This window comes from Homarus americanus, unplaced genomic scaffold (genome assembly GCF_018991925.1).
Source record: "Homarus americanus isolate GMGI-L3 unplaced genomic scaffold, GMGI_Hamer_2.0 scaffold41366, whole genome shotgun sequence".
NCBI classification, from domain to species: Eukaryota; Metazoa; Arthropoda; class Malacostraca; order Decapoda; family Nephropidae; genus Homarus; species Homarus americanus.
Genome location: NW_024723541.1, coordinates 2,423,155 through 2,446,081, shown reverse-complemented (window position 1 = coordinate 2,446,081; position 22,927 = coordinate 2,423,155). Strand labels below are relative to the sequence as shown.

At 38.3% G+C, this 22,927-nt stretch overlaps 1 protein-coding gene across 1 annotated transcript; it reads left to right on the top strand.

The window, feature by feature from the left end:
- Nucleotides 1-15,561: 15,561 nt before the first annotated feature.
- Nucleotides 15,562-22,253, top strand: LOC121863512 (wee1-like protein kinase 2). The gene is given in 6 exon segments (XM_042362191.1): nt 15,562-16,269; nt 18,135-18,404; nt 18,832-19,053; nt 19,201-19,358; nt 20,508-21,074; nt 21,077-22,253. Coding segments are annotated over 6 exon segments (1,809 nt in total). The 5' UTR covers nt 15,562-15,703; the 3' UTR covers nt 21,103-22,253.
- Nucleotides 22,254-22,927: the final 674 nt, after the last annotated feature.

Below are 22,927 nucleotides of genomic sequence, written 5' to 3'. Positions count from 1 at the left end.
CCTAAATCTGCTGTTACTATGAGGCTGTGTGGCGTTGGCAGTGCTGGGAATGAGAGTAAAGGCTCGCATCTTTTATCACTTGTACTTCCTTGGCGATATGTTTTATTCGCGTTACTATCATATTTTCTTGGACATATCCACGGTACACATATAATTTTCATTTATTCAATTATTTAAAATCGTTTAAAATGATCATGTTAATATGAAATTTCAATGATTCAACAAAATTTTAATGAATTGCATAATGTATCCTGGGACATTAAGCACCATTTTGAAAATTGGTGAATAATTTTTTGTCTTATTTTAAAGCAAGAAAAGAATAATGGGCTGTGAGGTAACCAGAGACACCCACTGTATGGCGTCAGTCTGTACAAATGCCTTCAGCCGCTAACTGGACTGTCTAGAGTACTCGCTCATAATATTTAACTGTTGATGGAGTAGTGTAATTGCTGACCTAGATATTGAAGACCTTAGATGTTGAAGCACGGTTATAACCTTAAAACAACAACTGTCTTATTCGTCTATTTATTTTATATTATGTTCGTCAAACCACTATTATCTGATAGACGCGTGATGACTTAATTTCTAGACTTCTGAATTTCAGTGGTTGATGAATATTATTTTATTACAATATTATATTTTAGTAATTCAGGCTAATTGTGTAAACCGAACTAAGTCTGAGTAGTGTAAAAAAAAACCCAGGCCCAGCGTGAGGTAGTACTAGGCCTATGACACTGGTGCGGCTTCTCGAGGTGTGAAGACTGGCCTGAGCCTGTCTGTGATACCTGCACTTGTGGGTGTGGCCGCCAGTCCTCCAATCCCACAATGCCAATATGCACACAATATTACCCACACTAACCGCATACACATTATCCACACCACCTCTGCCCACACCCATATTAACCCTGCCTGTACCCATCACTCTCCATACTGCTTACACTATCCACACCCATACCTACATCATCCACTTTCTCGTATTACCCTCACTGATCCCATTGTCCATATCCATACCCACACTATCGATATCCACACCACGCACCTGCCGAGGAAATAAGGCGGGTGGTGAATGCATTAGTGGTTCCGTGTTTCACCGCCTCCAGCAGTAGTCGGGCGTCTTGTCCACTGTAACCTCATAAAACATCCTCGAGGGCACATGTCTATTTCACAAGTAACTTCTACACTAATATACTTCAGGTAATTTTATATATGATGTCGCTAGGGTGCTGTAGTTAATACTAGTAATTTTTAATGAGTTCATAAGTAAATAATATAATTATCTCTGTATACCTGATATAATATGTTTATGTGCGAATTTCTGTGTATGTAAAGTAGACATGATTAGGTCGAATCTGTGAGAAGATTGCAGTGTTATTTATTTCTTACGTGTAGTGCTCAGAAGGTTACAAATATTTATGGAAATATACTGAAAAAAAAATCAGAATAGCTCCGACAGCGTATTAACACGATTTTTATCATAAAGTCATTTGATCAGAATCGTTTTGGAAATTCGATGGCAGACAAAATTTAGCAAAAAATAATTATAACTGTTCTCCCCCTACACCGCTACCTACATGTATTCGACAATTTATAAAATCATTGCACTATGTATAATTTTAGTTCATTGGTGTTTTGCTACAGGAAAAAATGATTGATTATTAAATTTCGGGTGATTTTGTCCCAGTTAACGTATTCTGTATAGTGTATTATAAAAATCATTATTACGAATCACTGAAACTTCAACTAAAAACTCTTCATACTTAATTACAATAATTGCTCAATTGTATATCAGAAATGACAGTGATACCTATTGCTACATGAAACGTGTAAGACAATAATAATTACATGAGAACCAAAAAATAATGCATTTGGAGTTTGTGGATGGCTGTGACAGGGTAACCTTATTTGCCTGGACCTCGCCTTATTATTGTAGTAGGCAGTGGGTTTGCCCCAAGGCACTAGCCCAGCCAATTCACCATCTTTCAAACTTTTCAACAAAATTCGTATTTCTCCGGGATAAAGCATAAAAATACAACAATACCATGATGCGAAAAGAAAAAAACTAAATAAGACTTTGATAAACATATATTTTTGTGATTGTAACGATAGTTATAGAGAATATTGCTATTTTAGACTAACATGAGACATCGCGACTAACTTCGCTAGTTATCGTTCACGCCCGTTGTCTACAGGCAAACGGTATTTCGAGTCTTGGTTTAAAGATGAAAAGAAATGAATGCTTGTCTCTCAACCCTTGCCCTCAGGTAGTAATTGTTGACCCACCATCACTTACGTCCATAAAGGGGTAAGACTGCCCCATCTACAACAACTGATACCACCATTAAGCGGGTTGGAGGTACTCAGTAGGCCTACAGTACACTGCTTCTACTCTCCCTGTTTCCCGTAGCTGGCGGCGCTCCTACTGTCGACTTCTGGTACTATTATAAATTATTCATTTTACTCCATTAAGATGTTTCAGGTGTTTAAGGTTTTATTTATGTAATTGTCTTTTTTATGACCGTTAATTCTAATTACTACTATTATTCCTGGCCAAAGAAGACCCTAGCAATCGATCTCACAACAAACGATTTATTAAAGAAGGAATAAAAAGAAAAAGATGACTTATTCGTGGTAATTCCATATTCATTACTGTCTTTTTTTTAACATTGCTCGCCTGAATATATTAACACAGTCGGAGAGGGAGATAATGTCTTCAGATGAACTCGTGCTTTCTCTTATCCTGACTCCATAATTTGTTATTACTACCTTTACTGACTCATTTATATTCCTATATATATATCACAGTACGTGTATCACTTCACTTTAACCCAATATTTTTTGACAGAGTTTTATGCTCACTATCTTATGCCACTACTCTCAGTGTTTCCTGTTTATAGTCTCCGGTAGGGTATGTATGGTGAATTTCTACTTGTTGATTCATCCTTGTCGTGTTACCTGTAATCTATACTTTTCTTGTATATTTCTCTTGGTCAATTTCACTTTTTCTTAGGGTTTCTATTTTTTATAATCCAATCACTGCATGTGGGAGCGAAGGAGAGAAAAAGCAAGATATTTTTATGCTAAAGATATACAGTATTAGTAAGTTGTTTTTTTATGAAACAGCTACAGTATCAAAGACAAATTTCATTTAGCAATAAACATGGAGATAATTTGAATAAAGGACATATGAATGAGGATGTTGGATTGGGGCAGCTGAAGATAGGATCACTGATAACAATGTTGACAAGTGCAGGTTAGCCACGGCCAGGGACTCAGAGTGGTGCTAGGGTTCTTGTCCACAATCACGACACAACCACAACCATTCATTCTCTCCTCGCTCCCAACGTCACCTTTTTTGCCACGCTGTCAGGGGACTGTGCGACGCCTGACGGGGAAATATGACAAGTGAAACCCGTGTCCAGGAAGAAGAATTAATCTTGTGTGGTACTTTTTTTTTCAGAGAAAGGCAGGTATGTTTGGGTCCAGAAGTTGGTTATGGGTTATATGGAGCGTGGCGGCGGGAGGGTTGACCCTCTGGCTTTAATCGTCGTCACGGAGTTTTACCGGTAAGTTAGTTTACATACATGTTGAAGAATCTGATTAGGGGCTTAAATTCATGGCTTAGGCCTACACAGTCTCGTGTACTTAATGGGATTTAGAGGCACTAAGATTTATGTTATAATTAAGGTAATAAGTACAATAATTGATCATTCAGGATTAGAAATCATCAACAGCTTAGGATAATGACTGTATCTAAACCCCAATTACAGTAACATATTAGAGGCAGTCCACCTTTGTGCATTCTGTGTGAGCGTCTCTGTTTATGTTTGTAACTTGATAAATGCCGTTTATATATTCGCCAAAAAGGTGTAAAGAAGGGACTACCTTCGGCTACTGCCATATCCTTCCACAATGGAAGGTGATGTAATTTCATATTAATTATTATGACGGCACCGAATTCAATGACGCTTACACTATCTGTCATAATGGATGAATTCTGAAATGCAATATTTGTATTTAGATACTATATGAATGACTAGACTTAATAGGTTTAGACACACAGAGGCTCCTTGACTTTAGGTACATATTTATCCAACGCAGGTTAATGGTCTTTTATACCTGTATACAGTATGGTATCTCTATCTCAACTTGTACTGATATTCCTGTTTGAACTTCCTGACTGTATATGTATGTACCTAAATGTGTACTACTTTTGATAGATATCCCGGATTAAACTTTCTGAATATAAATTGTGGTTGCAGTGATAAGACAGACTGGTCATAATGACGGCTGGTAGCGTGCCTCTGCCGCTACTGTGTACCACAGTCCACAGGTAATTATTAGACAGGTGTGGCCATACCCACCACCTGACGTCACCACCCCTACCTTCCCCTAGGGTACGGAGTCGGCTGTTTCGTGGCCCTGCACCTGATCAAACTCTCTACATAGGTATTACACTTAATACTGAATAGGATTATGTTATTAGGTTTTACTTTGAAGATTTTTGTTTGTTTTTTAACCTGTGTGTTGTGAAGGTTTCTGTGTTTTCGAATTTCTAAGTTTAAAAGCCTGTGTTCAAAATCTGTTGTGTTCTGGGGTTCCGGTTTTATGAAGGTTTTAACAAAAGTCCATAATAAAAGAGCTTCATACTTTTTTTAAGTTACTGTTATTATTGTTATTTTTATGTTCTTATGAAATGTGATTTTTCTTTTTGTGGAGTGTTGTTTAGTGCCCCGAGGTTCTTGCATTTGTAGATTCTCGTATTTTAAAGATCCTTGTATTTTGAAGTTCTCGTGTACTTAATTTTTTGTCTTTATAGTTTTTGGCCATTAGAATCAACTACGATCTAAGAGTTTTGTGTAAATAGGTTAAAGTCACAACAAAGAGGATCACTGGCAGTACAGGTTCCATTCTGTTTGGATCCAATTAGATACAGTTTTTGTTTAGAAAGTTTGGGTTATAATGGAGTTAAAGGCTGTTGGCCATACTCGATATACAATTATAGTGTTGTACCTATTGTTTATGGTCTTTATTATTGAAGGTTGATGTAGTAGAAAGCTTCATCACAACATAAGAGTTGACGAGTGACGGGCAGCTTTGTTCGTGTCCCAAGCTTCCTATGGTTTATTGTTCTTGTGTTGTGAGGTAGGGACACAACACGGGGTTGGGCGTCGTGGTAACACACCCTACCTGCTGTCATGGTAGGTGTCCCACGCCTCGTTGCCTGATAAAGCCGCCACCATACACACAATTTACATTATTCAGATTAGCATATTGTTGGTCCAGGTCGGGGCATCCACCAGCCGCCGCCTGGCTAACGGAGCGATTTTTTTTTCATATTATAGACAAGAATTTTACCCGTGTACAACTCGACGACTACGTTAGTTATTCAGCTATGTGGAATTTGTTTTATTTTACTCTTTATCTTTCCTTTATATGTCATTCATGTTTACGAATGTTTTTAAATGTAAGAAATCAGAGTAATATCATAAGAATAGAACTATGGGCTCGAATCTACAGTGCTACTTTGTTAATTTTATAATATTTTGATATTTATATTTTCGTGTACGAATGTTTTATTGACTCTTCAGAAAACAATACCAGTTTTTTTTCCTAATTTTGCCTAGTGACGATTCAAATTGTAGTACTAGCGTATTTTATACCTAGTTTCAATAATTATTTATCTTTTTATTACATTTCTTTCCTTTTCATTGTAATTTTGGATGTATCAGGGTTACAGAAGCCTCTAAGAAGGGGGGGAAGGTATGAAAGGGGCGAATACGCTGGATAGCTGGATAGCTTCAAACATAGGTTGGATGCTTATATGAGCAATAGGGGTTGGGTGTAAATGGGACTGCCCAGTATGGGCCAAAAGGCCCGCTGCAGTTTCCTCCATTCTTATGTTCTTAATACTGGTGTGGAAAGTGACAGGGAGGCGCTGAGACAAGAGGTAGAAAGAAGTACTGTATATTTATAAGCTTATATCCTCAAAGTGAATCTTCACCATACAGATTGACTCACAATTCTACATATTAATTCCCAGTTCATATTATTTACATTAGACTGGTCCCTAATTCAGCGCTGTGTTTGTCGCCATTGTGTCAGCCCTATTCTCTATTTAGCGTAGAGCCTGGGCGTGAATTAAGGACATCAGTTTATGGTCATTCTTAATAGTAATTTTCAGTCTACGTTTATGTATATCTCTTGTTCATCCTGGGATAAAAACTGCTTTGTTGTGGTGTATTGTTGTTGGCTGCCATACCGATTACCCTCTGCTCCTCCCTCCCTGTGTAAAGTGTTGTCTTTTGGCTCCATTCGAGGGTATTCACGCGTAATATTGACCAAGGTAAACCATTTCCCTCGTGATTATTCATATTCTTTTAAAAGGCTGATTTGTTATATTTGAATTTTCCTAACCACATAGATTTTTCCCTACATCATAAATAACCAACAACGGTTTAAAATATCATTCTTTTAAATGGTTTCTGTCTGTGAATAGGTTTAATGGTAATATTTTTAATAGTAGTGGTACAATTAGTGGTAGTTGTTGTAGTAGTAGTAGTAGTAGTAGTAGTAGTAGTAGTTGTAGTGTAGTAGTGGTGGTTGTTGTAGTAGTTGTGGTTGATGTAGTAGTATTGTTGTTGTTTTATTATTAGTGTTGCTGTGTTGTCATTAAGTTCTTGTTCCACCAAACTACCTGGCCACAAACTACCTGACCCTGCCCCTGTAAACAGTCAATGATGATGACGCAACCACCGCCATTACCCCAACACGACACAGCTAAACAATTGGCTATTTGTTTAAAATTAGTCCTATTGTTTAAGGGAGAAATGGAGAAGAAAACAAAAGGAAAGGGGAGATGGGGGGATAGACAAGAAAGGTGGGAGGAAAGGGGAAACGAATGTAAGAGGGGAAAGAACGAATGAAAGAGAAAGGAAGAGAGGCAAAACAACAAAAAGAAGAGAGGAAAAGAAAAGAAACGTAAACGGAGAGAAAGGAGTTTGTCTCAACCGTGGAAACTCAACATTCTACCTAACATTCTGCGTCACATTCTATTCAACATTCTGCGTCACATTTTACTCCACATTCAACCCTGCATTCCACCTCACATTCCACTCTCCCGCCCCAACGTCACTCTCACCTTTACACATTCTCACACATCATTTATCTCCGTCAGTCCACATTCTACCAACTTTCTCTTTTACTATGAGACAATAAGGAGATGAAATTAATAGGGTGGCAACGTAGGGTCGGCGACCGTTGAGGGTGACTACCATCATTGGGCGGTCTTTTGGTCGCCAATTTGTATTTTGGGTGGCAGTTTGTGACAACCTTGGTGGCCAATTTTAACCTTGAGGCAATTTCTGTTTTGGCGGTTAATTTCTATTTTGTTTTTACTTAATACCGTGAAATATTTTGAGTTGATGTCCAATTTTAAATGCATTTATGAATTTTAAATCTTGCGCGTTGTATAACTGTACCTGTTGCATAATATTGTTTGTAAATTAAAAAATCAAAATCAATCGATACTTTTGAGGGAAATTTGACTCGCACACTTATAATTTTGAAAAAGTTGGTCCTCGCTCCCATAACGTTTCCAAATTGACGAGAATAAATGACAATTCGTACTTTGGCAGGTAATTTGTACCTGGACGAAGGACATGGACCAGAACTACCTCCCATTACCGCCCCGTGACCTTCTGCGAAATTAATTGATTCTGTTTAAATGGATCGGCAAAAATGGTGTTTACTGAGAACGAAGACGGCAGAGTCATAGGGGAGGTTTAAATGCCTGTGGTGGATGGAATGTCGACTTTGACAACAGTTGCTTTTTCCTGCCTAAACTGTTGTTGTTGATGTAATGTTTCCATGGTATTATAAAAGATAAAGTGTTAGGTTAGCAAATTATATTTTAAAATAACACGTGGAAAATACAGTAAATCGTAATCTTTACAACAAACGGCTTTTAAAAACACTGAAAAACGAAGGGAAGGTATGGTAAGGGAGAGTTGAGGCAAGGGAGGGGTGAGGTAAGGGAGGGGTGAGATAGGAGGGTTGAGAAGGGAGGAAAGGAGGGAGGGAGGGAAAGGGGACATGGAAGGGCAGTGAGGAGGGCATTGCCACTTCGGTAGCATCACCTGACCCGTCCACACATCACCTGTAACGTGACACGGAGGAGCTGTACATCAGAACCTAAGAAAATAAGAAGTCTGCAATAGGCCGGTTGGACTGTGCATGGCAGCTCCTGTAAGCGAAGGTGACACCGTTGCGTGACTCGGAATTTATGTTGGTGGTACTGTAGTTGAAATTTGTTGACAATGCGCTTATGTACTGTACAATATAAGGTGCGTTTATATACTGTATAATATAAGGTGAGCTTAAGCTTTAGTACTGTACATAAGAACATAAGAAAATAAGGCCGGTTGGCCTGTGCATGGCAGCTCCTGTCGAGAGTTACTACCACTCTATCATCCATGAATTTATCCAGCCTCCTTTTAAAACTTTCCAGCGTTCCAGCACTTACTACAAAGTTGCTTAGCTTGTTCCACTCGTCCACCACCCTATTTGTGAACCAGTTTCTTCCTATCTCCCTCCTAAACCTAAACTTATCCAACTTAAATCCGTTGCTACAAGTCCTATCCTGCTTGGATATTATAAGAACTTTATCTACTGTATATCTCCTTTATTGATTCCTTTCACCCACTTAAATTCAATCATTACTCTTCATGTGTATATTATTTATATTTTGTTAATTAAATTGGATACGGTCAAATTAATAATGGATATCAATTCACCAGAGTCGGTGCAGCGAAGAATGACGAAAATGATTCCGGGATTTAGAAACCTTCCATATCAGAATAGGTTAAAGAAACTTAACTTGCATTCCCTAGAAAGACGAAGAGTGCGGGGAGATATGATAGAAGTATTTAAGTGGGTGAAAGGAATCAATAAAGGGGATATAGATAAAGTTCTTATAATATCCGAGCAGGATAGGACTCGGAGCAACGGATTCAAGTTGGATAAGTTTAGGTTTAAGAGGGAGATAGGAAGAAACTGGTTCACAAATAGGGTGGTGGACGAGTGGAACAAGCTTAGCAACTTTGTAGTAAGTGCTGGAACTCTGGAAAGTTTCAAAGGAGGCTAGATAGATTCATGGATGATAGAGAGTGGTAGTAACTCTCGACAGGAGCTGCCATGCACAGGCCAACCGGCCTATTGCACACTCCTTATTTTCTTATGTTCTTATCTAGTTAAGACTAGAGACTCCAGAAATAACGTTAAATGACCCATATCGTCAGTCACAATACACAAACTTATCTTATGTATGTGTACACACCCTATTCATTAGTGAAGCAGTATGAGAAATACTAAACGTCTAAAACAACATTTACTCTTTCAAGGTCTGGTGCAAATTTAATTATATTACCCAAGGGAATTATTATCTGGTGACCTGGACCAAACTCTAACCCCGGAGGGTCACGTCAGGTCACACAAGGACATCTCACCAAGTTTTACCGTTTATCTCGACGATTATATGGATGACATCGATCAGGATTCTGTATGTGGTGGTGTCTGGTGGTAATTTGAATTAACATAAGGACGAGGTACTTGGATGAAGGTGTGAAAGGTTAACTGAAAAGGGTGTTGAAAGAGCAGCTGGAGCCGCGAGGGGAGGCCAGGTCAGGTCACCTTTGGGTAAGCAGTAGGTGTGGCACAAACTAATTTACACTACCTGACATAAGGATTTAAAACTGTGTAATTATCGGCTTTGTGTCATTCAGCAGCTGCAGGGAAGTATTTAAATAATACAGGTGTTTGGTTTTTAATCTTAAATATAAACTGTATTATATATTTATTTTTAGATGTACAAGTTAATTGATTTATGTATCGATTCATAAGAGAGGATTGATGAAGTTGGTGGTGGGGGCAACTCCCAAACCAACAATGGTAGGTACAGTACACCTGGGAATATAGTTTGTGACCTGTAACGGGGTTCGGGGTCGTTTAAGTAACGGTCAGGTTATGTTTGGTCACTGTCAGGTTAGGATTTAAACAGTGCTAAGACTTTAAATTTTGTTGGATGGTGTAAAGTTTTCACGATTTGCCAATGCCGGACGCAACACGCGTCAATACATGTAAATTGAGAAATTTAGTTTTAGAGTCGAATTAGATAAGCATTGAAATAAGTTGTGGGTGCGTAGAACAAGTTACCAAACACCATCATCAAGGTTGGACAAACATATAAGTGGTAATGGTTAGGTGTAAAGGAGCTGCCTCGCATGGCCCTACTGGTTTTCGTTATGCTTGTCTTCAACGTTTTAAACAAGATCTTATATATCTACTATACCTATTATTCTTAATAAGCAAATATTTTAAGGCAGTTAACAAGAAAAAGATTGTACACAATCTTCAATACAATAAGGTAGAGGACGGCGAAAAAGATGTAAGCTTAACGTCCAACGAAATACTTCCTTTTCATTCACCACTTCAAGTAGACTCACTATGGCGCCACTTGACTCAATGGCGGGTCCTGGCTATTGCTGTCTACTTCGTTGAATCCTCAGTTAGTTTTTTTTTTTGCTCTTTTGAAATTCACAGAGCAACGTTTGTGTTCACATAAGATACATAAAAATGAAGGGAATTATAGCGAACAGGTCAGACATTTCTTAAATCCTTTCGTCATTTACAACCCAACAGAGGTTCATTTGGAGGTGTACAAAAGCTGTTATTCGGAAGACACAGGACCGGCCTCTATCATGTGACTATCTTGGAGCTAAACCGAGTAAACCCGTTGTTGTGACTCATCCTGTTGTGACTGACTCATGGTGTGCGGGCGCTCTACTGTACCCTGTTTATTTATTTTTATCACATACATAGTTTATGGATATAACGTGACTGTTTCATACATTCAGTGGTGTGAGAAAAGGACACAGCATCCGGAGGCATCATAAACCCAGCGGAAATTAACCGCCCGTGGTTAGTGTTACAGTTAACCTTCATTCTAACTGCTATATCACCTAGGAGTTATGTAGCCTTAATTAAAACTCAGTGGTAGGTTCCCGCAAAGTTATCCTAATATATATTTACCTTTCGTTTATGTTAATTCGGCGTGAACACGAAAATACCCCCACACGATATTTTTTTAATTCGAGCGTCCGACAGGAAGTTAGATATGGTTATGTAAAAAACAAGTCACGTGAATCCGGAAGACCAGACGGGGACTGTTGCCAGCTGACCTTGACGTGCGGGAGCCCAGATGTCTAACCGTTGGCACAGACACAGACACATTCACACAGTTACAGTACACCTTATTTAAACATATACAGTACACACAAATCAACCCATAATTACACCTACACGTACACATATGTCCACACACCTGAGCACATACACATACATGTATGCCTACACACGCACGGTTGCCAGCAATGTGCCACAAAAGGGATAGTGAGCCATTGTGAAAGCGACCTTGAACAGCCATATGTCAGCGGCCAGTATAAACCGAATCACTTCTTGGAACGTTCAACTTGTTTGTCTCCCACCGATATTTTATACACCACTTATTGTTGTCATATCCGTTTTGTTTATATTTTTACCAAGTTCCTGTTTTAACATTAATTCTCTTTTTTTTTATAATTGTAAAAATTATTTCACCATAAATCATCAGTTCCTGTTTTGTTTCTTCTGCGGACCTTATTAGGAAAGAATATATTATCTTCGAGTTTTATAATAAAACTTAAGTTTTTTATTTATTTTTTATTTTTTGCATCACTCAGAATATATAACGAAACATTATTTGCTGGATCATATTAAGATTTAACACTCCTGCTAATTTCACATGATGATTAAACACCCTAACCTAACTTAAATTAAGCTAACCTAACTCCCAGGGTATTTACCATCGGGTGAAATAAGCTGGGGGGTGCTAATCTTCATATGATGCCAATCAGGGTTTTCTAAGGTTGTAAAGACATATTTAGAGAACGGAGAACGAAAGAATAAGCTGTGTTTAATTCAAAAGTGGGCGGTAAGAAAGAGGAGACGAGGAGGGTCCAAATACTAAGAAGCAGAGAGTTCACGCATGTACGGTGTAGAGTGGATTATGGGGGTCTAGTGGGTCTTATGAAGATGGGGTGATGGGGTCTAGTGGGTCAACCAGATGGAAGAGGCACATTAGAGTTGAATACATCGGTTACAGCATTTAGGAGGAATAGTTGACGGGGAGTAGTAGGTAATTCATACTTTGTCTTGTATTGAGATATAATTTTTAGCCTTGCGAGAAAAAGACTGACAATTGAAATGTATATTATCATTAGTAGTAGTAAGAACATAAGAATGGAGGAAACTGCAGCTGGCCTATTGGCCCATACTGGGCAGTCCCGTTTACACCCAACCCCTATTGCTCATATAAGCAACCAACCTATGTTTGAAGCTATTCAGCGTATTCGAGTTAATGATGATATTTGGTAACTTGTTCCATTCATCCACTACTCTGTTTCCAAACCAGTGTTTACCTATTTCGCGCCTAAATCTAAATTTGTCTAACTTAAAACCATTATTACGAGTTCGCTCCTGGTTGGATAGTTTGAGTACCTTTGCAATGTCCCCTTTGTTTAGCCCTGACTTCCATTTATACACCTCTATCAGGTCGCCCCTCGCTCTACGTCTCTCGAGGGAGTGCAATTTAAGATGCTTTAACCTGTCTCTATACTCAAGGTTCCTAATGCCCGGGATTAGTCTTGTCATTCTCCTCTGAATTCTTTCCTCTGAATTCATATTGTTGCTTATTCGCCTACATGCTGTGTTCATATCCATACACTATGTAGAATGTAAGACTTGACTTACGAACCCTCAGAAATCAGAACAATTTCGACGTCTTACGATATAGGTCGAGTCTCCGTCTACAGTTCCTTCGACTTTATTTTAGCCGCGAGTGTATTTGCCATACATTTAAGTGAATTAGTTCGAAATAATTTAAACTTAGTCTACGAACCTTTTCTTGTGTAGACCCATTACTAGAAGACGCAGAGCAGCTGTCAACTTGGGGCACATTGACTCGGCTGAGGTGTGAGTCATAGATAGCTAGGATGAGTCGCGCAGGGGGAGGGTCAGTGTAAGTAGTATTATTATTAGCAGGTAGAGTAAATTATGAACAGGTAGGATTAATCGTGTAAGTAGGGTGAGTCATAGACGGCTAGGGTGAATCATAGACAGGTGGAAGAAATCATAGGTAGGTAGATGTAGTCATGGGTGTGTAGGATGAGTCACGGAAATAAAGTCAAGGACATGTAGCATGAGACAGCGGCAGACACCCTGACGAACGCCGAGCAACACTGAGGCTCAACTATTATTATTATTATTATTATTATTATTATTATTATTATTTTACTGTTATTATTATTATTATTATTGTCAACATTGCCATCAGTGTAGGATCACAAAGCTAAACCCAGAAACCTTGAGTGTAGAAACAAGTTAAGAGAATTTAATTTACATTCCTTTAAGAGACGTAGAGCGAGAGAAAATATGACTCAATTGTATAAATGGAAATCGGAATTAAATAAAGGTGATATAGCAAAGGGTACAAAATAATATTTTTCCAAGTTTAACAGTTGCGCCTTTAATTCCTGTGTCATTCCGGTGCCATTTTTTAAGAGTGCCTTAAACAAGACTGCCTAATATGGGCCAATAGGCCTGCTGCAATTCCTTCATTCGTGTTTTGTCATTATATAGCAAACAGTTCGCTGGCTATTATGAATATAAATTCGCCCTCGCGTTCAACACTGTGGATCACCTTTAGATTAGCCCTCCCAGTTTATTTCACCTGCTGATTAAACATCCTATCGCTGCCTGGGGGAGTAGGCTAGGTTATATTAGCGCAGGGTGTTTAAGCCTTAGGTGAAATAAGCCGGGGTGCCCAATTTTCTGGTGGTCCATCATGTCTGTTGTCTTATTTTTTTTTATTGAACTCGAGTACCTGGTGCAAGGGTGTGGTAGTTAAACAATGCCTTTTGGACTGATGACATCGTCCATGGTATTTAATAAAGGAAGAGTTTTCGGGGATACATCACGCTCTGGTAGTTAGGCGGATGTATACACGGGCGTCTAGTTAGGAAAATTCTTTAGGGCATCTGGGCAATGCAAACATCACTTTCCGTGACTCAGTGCGGTGTAGGACGCCGGCTATGTGACGGACTGGGTTCAACGGGTGCATGCCACTCCCATGACGTCACAGCTCCTCAACAGGTAGGTACGCTGGGTAGTTCCACCTACCCGTGTCCTTTAATTCCAACTACACTTATTGTACAAATTTGTTAAAATTAAATAATTCTTATCTTATACAGTCCTCTTTTATCAATTTCGAAATTACTGAAATTAAGAGAAGGAGAATAACTTAGTAGGTGTTGGAGTGTGAGCTGTGGTCGTATGTAGCAATATAACATGATGCAACAGGTCAGATCTCCCTAACGGATGTGTCCAGAATTATTAGCGGAGCGTATTTGTCGTGTACGCTTTCTCAACTCTTTCTCGCGAGAGTATAAGTTTGCCAGCTTTATTAGCGTTAACAAAACGCCTACACAATCTTGAAGCAACATATACAAATATTGTACGGTATAAGAGGGCAAAGTATGTATGCCTAAGGTAACATTTCCATTTGACTATACCAACGGAAATATTGATAGTATTGACACTACGCAAACCATGTGAAATGAACCTTTCTACAGGTACAAAAACTTTTCCTGTCGTGAATGAAAAGTTACCGAATACTCATTTTCATAATAACAAAATGATTTCTGTATCCATAATACGTATCCCAAATATGAATTATTATTCACATACATTTTCCCCAATTCCACGGTTAGCTAGCATATATTTTGTGCAATATGTTAAGATCTTGAAATAAAACTATGAAACTACTTCCAGTGGCAGTGGGCGGCGCTATGCAAATGTGCGGGCATGTTTGATGCTGCATCTCTGCTGATCACGTAAATTTAGTATCCCGTGATGGTTAGTTGTAACGGATAATTGTGTAAGATAAGTTAAATAACGAATTTTTATTCAGATCTGTGACACAACGTGTTTCAACCTAATCATTCACAAGTCTTCCTGTGTTCTGCACATACTCGTATGGTTGTAAATGAGTAGTGATACTGTACTATCGTGAGATCGTTGAAATGAATTACGCTGTACACAAGCTGGTGGGAAGGTATGGTTCAAAACAAATACTTTGCCATGTGTCTCTTTGAATGATTTTAAATTCTTTCCTTGTTTTAATCTTGCAAAAACTACATGAATTAATCTGTAACTAATGAACAAACTTTATTATTATATTATATATTAACGTCTTTTATATAGGAAGGTGAAATAAATTAATAAAATTAAACTCTGGGAACATGAGACATAATCACGTGATCGGGATCAGCTGGGATTTGGCGGGACTGTCGGGAGTCTCGAGGCGTGCGCATATGACGTCACGACAGCACGCTACGCGCTGATTGGCCATAGTACTACTCGTCGCTTGTGATTGGTGGAGGCGCGACTCCCATAATGCTGCGCGTTAGGCGCTTCCATTTTAAGTTGAGATGATGAAGCCGTGGAGGCAGAACCACTACTCAGTTTCGTGACAGACTTCGTTGGCGTTTGACTATATGGTGCTTTTGTGGCATGTTTCATCTTGGGGCAATTTTAGTGTGAAGTGGTAAACATGGACGTGGCGATGAAGTTAGACTTTGACAGCTGTGATGACGAAGAAGTGAACACATCGTTTCGCACGCTGAGTTCTGGCTGTGATGTTGACGATGGCGGCGATCTCTCTGGGGACGATTTGACTACCATGGCACCGCCCAGTCCATCCCCAGCCCGTCTCTTCAGCCCCAGGAAAGGCTCAAGACCCGTTATGAGACAAGAATCTAATACTTCGCCAAAAGTTGCTATAGATTCTCCGCCATATAAGAAAATCAGAGCTCTACGTCTTTTTGATTCTCCAGCGACGCCTAAAACACTCCTCCAGAAAAGCACGACAGAATCTGCAAACAAACCCACCTCGCGATCAAGACTATTCTCTACTCTACGACAGAGGTCTGTGGTGCCTGCGTCCACCCAGGTGACCACGACACCGGTCACACCACCTACTTCTTCAGCACAACCGAAAGATCAAGGAAAATGTGTAACCAAAGAAGTTGCAAATATCAATCCGTTTACACCAACAGGGATGTTGTTATCCTCAAGGAAGCGAACAAGATCAAGAAGGGAACTCGCCTCTTCAACTGGGTAAGCATTTTATTTTTGTGTTAAGGTTATAGCTTTTCACGTGCAATATAAGAAATAGGTATTCAATTTTGAGTGACAATATTGTAAAAAAAATATAGTAAATGAAATACAGTAATTAAAGAATATTTCTCTCCTCCCCATATTGACTTTCACAGTTTTATTCATCTGCAGTCCAGGTTATAATGTGATCATTGACTCCCGAAATTTTGGTCGGTGGTGTGGTAAGGTGACGAGTTCCCTCACCACCACCACCACCCAGCCCCGCGCTGCCACACCGCCCAACGTATTGTTTGTTTATTACTACCTCCCTTTTAACCTTATAATACCCTTTTCCATATCCAGTGAGACCAAATATTAATGAAGATTCCGTCAGTTTGATTTAACGCCAATGTTATGGTTTAGTCATAATGTCAATTAAATGTTATGTGGGCGAGGCTGGTGGCAGTGGCTGTTGCTACGCGCGGCAGATTTTGACCGGTAGGGGTTTAACACGCGTAAACTGACCCTGGGCTTTATAGGCTTGTGAGTCTTTAATGGCTTCTTGGGTAGATGAGTATGGCTTCGTAATACAGATTTTGACTGGGTACATCTTTGATGTTTTCATTATACTGTCTAACCGTTTTGAATATTAATTTCGTTTGGGTTCGTTTAAAGTTAAACAGTTTCGTAGACCTGTTGGATTAACTTGAATCCGTTAATAATATTGCAGTCTCTTACGCGATATTAGGTAGGACAGTTAGTCACTCGACCCTTTTTAGAGCTTTACCAAATGTTTGCATGCACAAATTTATGCTTGCTCAGTTAGTGTTTATTACAGTTGGCAAAAATTATACAGTATTATGAATTATATAAATACAGAAACCGCTTAAGGATATATTATATAATATAATATAAATTCATGCTAACTTTTTTCCCCTAACTACCCAGCACTAGGCCAATAACAAAATTTAATATGGTAAATCGGGTGTTGAAAGGAGATAATTATATATCCTATGTAAAGTAACTTGTCAGTTTTAACCCATCATATGCTTTAAACTTCGCATTCCTCCCCTCCCCCCTTTTAAAGTTTGTAAAAGGAAACAACAAACTTAATTGGGGTTGGGTTGATTGATTTTTCCCATTTTGAAATAAATGATACTGCAGCTGGTACTGCCAAGACAAAGGAACCACAATACTGCTGTAGACTATTTGATAATGGACATTAAATATATTGTATAAAGTTTTTCTAACATCGATGCGTTAGTGGTTTTTGTATCAGGCACTCATTTTAAAAGCCAAAATAATTTTTTTACGAAATTTCTTTTTGGACGATAAATCTATCAACTCCAGTTTTTCATAATTAAAGGTTAAAGAACTTTATTAGCAAAAATTCTAAATTTCAGTGGGTATGTTTGGTGCTTGTAAGGTTCATTACAAAATACTGATGGGCCTAATTTGAAAGTTTTAATAATACTGTACAATATTGTAATGTATTATATTATATTACAATAATTTAATAAGTTTTCTTTGGGATTGTCTTTGAATCATAAGTTTCAGTGGATAGGGTTAGCAGGCGTATTCAAGTAAACTGAAACCATGGGCTACTTGCAGTTTGGGAAGTTATTATTTTTTCTCCAATGTTGGATTTGCACTAAGCACTCGAAAATTACTTAAATACAAGCTATTGTTAATGTGGCATCCCAGAAATTCTTAAACTGTAACAATCATCAAAGTTTTGTTTTCTTTGTTTTATATTTTGTTCTAGATAGTAAATACCATATTTAGCTGAAACAGCCAAACTATAATGCAATTGTTTTGTGGTTGGAGTTACGATGGGGGGTCCCATATGTTTCCAAAACATTCATATGATTTCTTTCTTTTAACAGTGAAACCATAACGACTGAGAGCATGGATCTAAGTCTAGAAGATTGTTGTTGTAATGACTCTTGTGATGAGTGTGAAGATGAGGCTGGGCGACCAACCAAGAGGTTAGCAATACACGAGGCCAATGTTTCCAGATATAAACATGAATTCCTTGAAATGGAACAAATAGGGCAAGGAGAGTTTGGAGGAGTTTACAAATGTCGACATCGGTTAGATGGGTGTGTTTATGCCATTAAGAAATCTCTTAAACCTGTTGCTGGATCAGTAAATGAGTAAGTAGTGAACTTTTACCTAAGATTAATTATTTAAAAAATATCTGGTTAAACCTTTTGGAAAGCATGTGTAATCCCCTATACAGTATGTAAAATAAAAATTTGGTCGATTATTTCAGTGTGGTGTCATAATTTAACTATATTGCAACTAATCCATTTATACAGTACACGACTGCTTTCATTCTTGGTTAATTTAATTTGTACTATAATTATAGTTAGTTGATACCCATGTCCCTTCTCTATTAATACTGTATTGGATTTGCATTCTTTTAGACTAGACTGTAAAGGACTTGCACAAAAATCCTATTTACGGGTTACATTTTCCTTCATCCTTGTCAGGTTGCCTTTGTGTAATGTTTTGCTGATTTAGTTATACATATTTACTATACTTGCTGAAGTATTAACGTTTTCAATTTTTTTCTTGCAGGAGAATAGCATTAAATGAAGTTTATGCACATGCTGTCTTGGGAAAGCATCCCCATGTTGTTCGATACTACTCAGCTTGGGCGGAGAATGATCACATGTTAATCCAAAATGAATATTGTAATGGTGGCTCCCTGGCAGACTTAATAGAAAAGAATAAAATGGGTAGAAAAATCGGTGAGCATGTCCTAAAGCAAGTACTGCTACATGTGGCCAAAGGTCTAAAGTAAGTATAATACTTGTACGTTATACAGTAATATTATTGGTGACTATTGCTGTATCAATGTAGCATTTGTTTGATCTTAAACCATTATTTTATTGTATAATATTTGCTTCTGATGAAAAACATTAACTATTTTTTTTTCACCTGCAGGTATATACATTCTCTTCAGTTAGTGCATATGGACATTAAGCCTGCCAACATTTTTGTCTCGCGGGAACAAAAAGTAAACTTGCAGGGTGAAGAGTCTGCTGATGATGGGTTTGAAGAGGAACATGTAGAAGAAGAGGAAGAAGTTACTTATAAAATTGGTAAGTTAACTTCCCCCTCCATTTATTTCCAAACAGTATAACTATAAGTTTCCTGCCTATTTGTTGCTCTAAATCACATCATGCTATTGGTCAAATTTCACTTCAAATATTTAGATGGCTGCTTAAATAAAATTGTCCATTTGCCAATACATACACGAGATGCCTCGCTTCCTTTAAGTTCTCTACTCGCACTTAACATTCGTTTCGACTCCCTTCTCTTCCAGTACTGATTTTCATCTCTTTAGTTTGCCATCTACAAATATAGTATATATATTTATATTAGTATCTCTGTCCTTGTTCTGACATACTCCATAATCTGTAGTATAGTATTCAGTACCAGTGCAAACCTGATAAGTACTTGTATTACCCCTGCACTTTATTTATTATGGATATTGTTTCCATGTCCGATATATTATACTAAACGTCATCCACGTTAAGAACAATATAATTCTTGCATTCCCTTAAACCATTTTACGGTGTCATTTACATTAAGGTACATGTATGAGCGTAAATGGAAAGGAAGTGTGTGTGTGTGTGTGTGAGATAGATTTGCTAAACTTCCATGGATGGATAAAATTGGAATAAAAGCGAGAACAGACTATTTGTGTAAAATAAAACGAAGTGGGAGATATTTCATTTATTATGTTTGGATGATATTCTGTTAATGAGTGAGTTGGAGGACATGGTAGTGCAGTAAGTATATAACGATAATGGCAGGAAAGAGATTGATTAAACCAGAAGGCAAAGTGATTGAATAAGGTGATGTAGCAAAATCTGAAAGTTTTCATAAGACTTAAACAGTAGTAAAAATGAGTTGGGATTGTTCGTAGTGCAGTAACCAATGGTGTTGAATTTGATAACTTGGTTTCATATGCAGGTGCTGTGATATACAGTTTTGTGTAACATTGTGGTGTATTATGTTTACTAGTTGAGGTTATGAATGTGTGTGAGTGGTTCTCTGCTTTTTATGTTCACCCTTTCATGTTGTTCTTCACAGTTGTCTTGCACCACACCCATGGAGTTCCTCCATTCTTTAATGATTTTGTTTCCTTACCCTTATTCCACCATTTAGAAAAGTGAGAAATGAATAACGTGTTCTTCAGATGATTTGTAATCTTAAACATTCAAAGTATGATCTGTCTGTTTCAGGTGATCTTGGTCATGTTACATCTATGGTTAATCCTCAAGTGGAAGAGGGTGACTGCAGGTATCTCCCTCGGGAGATCCTGCAAGAAAACTTCTCTCAGTTACCAAAGGCAGATGTTTTTGCTCTTGGACTCACAATTTACGAAGCAATAAGAGGCGAACCTTTGCCTCTTAATGGAGATGAGTGGCATGCAATTCGTAATGGGGAGTTACAGCCACTACCTGGATATTCCATGGAACTACAACTCTTACTAAAACAGATGGTGGAAGTTGACCCAACAGTTCGGCCTACAGCATCACAGTTGGTTTACCATCCCACACTCTGCCCAGCAACAATTATGTCCCGTGCACAGCTACGGCGTGAACTAAATGCGGAAAGACTAAAAAATGATATATTATCTCGGCAACTCAAAGAGGCAGCCAAGTGTCTCCAGAGTTTAACTCCGAGCAATGTAACCTCTACCCTAGTTGCAGTAGCTTCTGGAGTGGCACCTACTCCTGTTAGTGTTTCTTCTTTACCACCTGTAAGACGGGGACCCACTACAAGAAATTCTAGATTAATAGGTAGAAAGACCAGCAGAAGTGTGAGCACAAGTAATTTCTGATATGTAAAAAAGATTTTTAGGTAATTATATGGTGAGATTAAACTTAAATTATTTGCTTTTCAACTAATTAGTCTGAATTAGTCAATTCATATTACTTTATTTTAGTCATTTTGTAAATACATGGACAGTGGTATCTTCATGCATATTCTGGGGTCAAAAAATCTTCTTCGTTCTTAATAGCACATAGAAGAATTTTGATGTAGGTAAATTTAAATTTGTGGATATGAACTGGATTGTAATTTCAGAATGTGGATGTAGAGGTTTGCATGATTCTCTTGAGTGAAAGATAAGGTAATGGAGTCAGACTTCAAGAAGTGGATCTAGTCTCCTTGCATGAGTTTCTTCTCATGCAATGCTCACAATATTGATAACCATAGTCTCATAATCCTTGGGGAACCCAATAATGCAAAGCAAAACAGTCAGTGCTTCAGTTCCCAAGCACAGTATTATCTGTGAATAGCCTCGTATTTGCAGGGCACTATTATACCCAGAATGCTTTGGGTGGTATCGTATGAGAAGCTTCTTAGATGTTGGTTGGCATTTCTTCATGTCAGTTTTGGGTATCCCAAGTCAACATTGCATATGCTGTACCCCTGTGGTTTCTTGGATCACTGTTCGTCAAGTCTTGCTGTTGCAAAATCGCAGTTTCAGGAATTTTAATGCTTGCACATGTTCGATTGTACTTTACCTGAAATTTTAAGGTAGGGGTAGCTGCTCCCAGAAAATTCCAGATCTGTATTATTAAGTATTAGAAGCTGGTTGTGTTCCTGCCCTGACCATATTCTATTCGAAATGCATTGTAACAATCATACAATCACGTGCCTTATTATTGTGATAGTAGTTGTATCTTTTTCATAATTATTATTTTATTGAAAAATATTGCTAGCTCTTTCTAGAATCACAAATGTTTTAGGGCAATTTGTTTCTAATACATAGGGTATGTATGTACTGTATACTGAATTTTACTTCTAATGGATGAATTATCATCTTTTTGTTTAGGCTCGTAGTAGACAATTTAGTAGCTATGTCACAAAGATTTTCCTCCAGGTTTTTCAGGCTGTCTTCTGATAAGACATTCCGTGTACTGTGATTTCTTGCTTTCTCTGTACTGTTTTGTATAAATAAATTTTATATTAATTTGCAACCTGGTTTGATTTTTCTGTTACCGTTATAATCCTAATAAATTATGGTTAGAATCCTTTGAGCATTTACTTAAAACGGGTAAGTTCTATACTGCAAATTGCTCTCAGATAGGCATGGGGTAATGTAGGGAAGAGATGAGGGGTATCAACTGGCCTGACTTATTAAGGTACAAGAACGCAGACACTACGCTGAATATCATAACTAGTAGAATGACCCATTTGATCGATAAATATATACCCAAGACCAAACCCAGTGCTTCTAGGAATACGAGGGGATCCCTACACATGAACCATGCGGCGGTCGATAAAATTAAGAAGAAAACCCAGAAATTCAAGACGTGGGTTGGGTCAAACGATGAGCAAGACAGGAGGATGTATGCAAGAGCCAGAAACCAAGCAAAGATAGAGTGTAGGAGGGCTGAAAAGGAGTTCCAAAGGCTGGTTGCACGCGAGGTCAAGTCAAACCCAAAGGCGTTTTACCGCTATGCAAAGTCGAAATTGAAAACGCGAGTAGGAGTATCAGACCTGAGGCTTGAAGATGGTAGTTACGCAGATTCTGACCAGGATAAAGCTGAGGCATTGAACAGCTTCTTTTCCTCAGTGTTCACAAGAGAGGATGCAACTAACCTTCCTGCGTTTGAGGACAGACGGTTCGACACAGCACTGACCCACATTG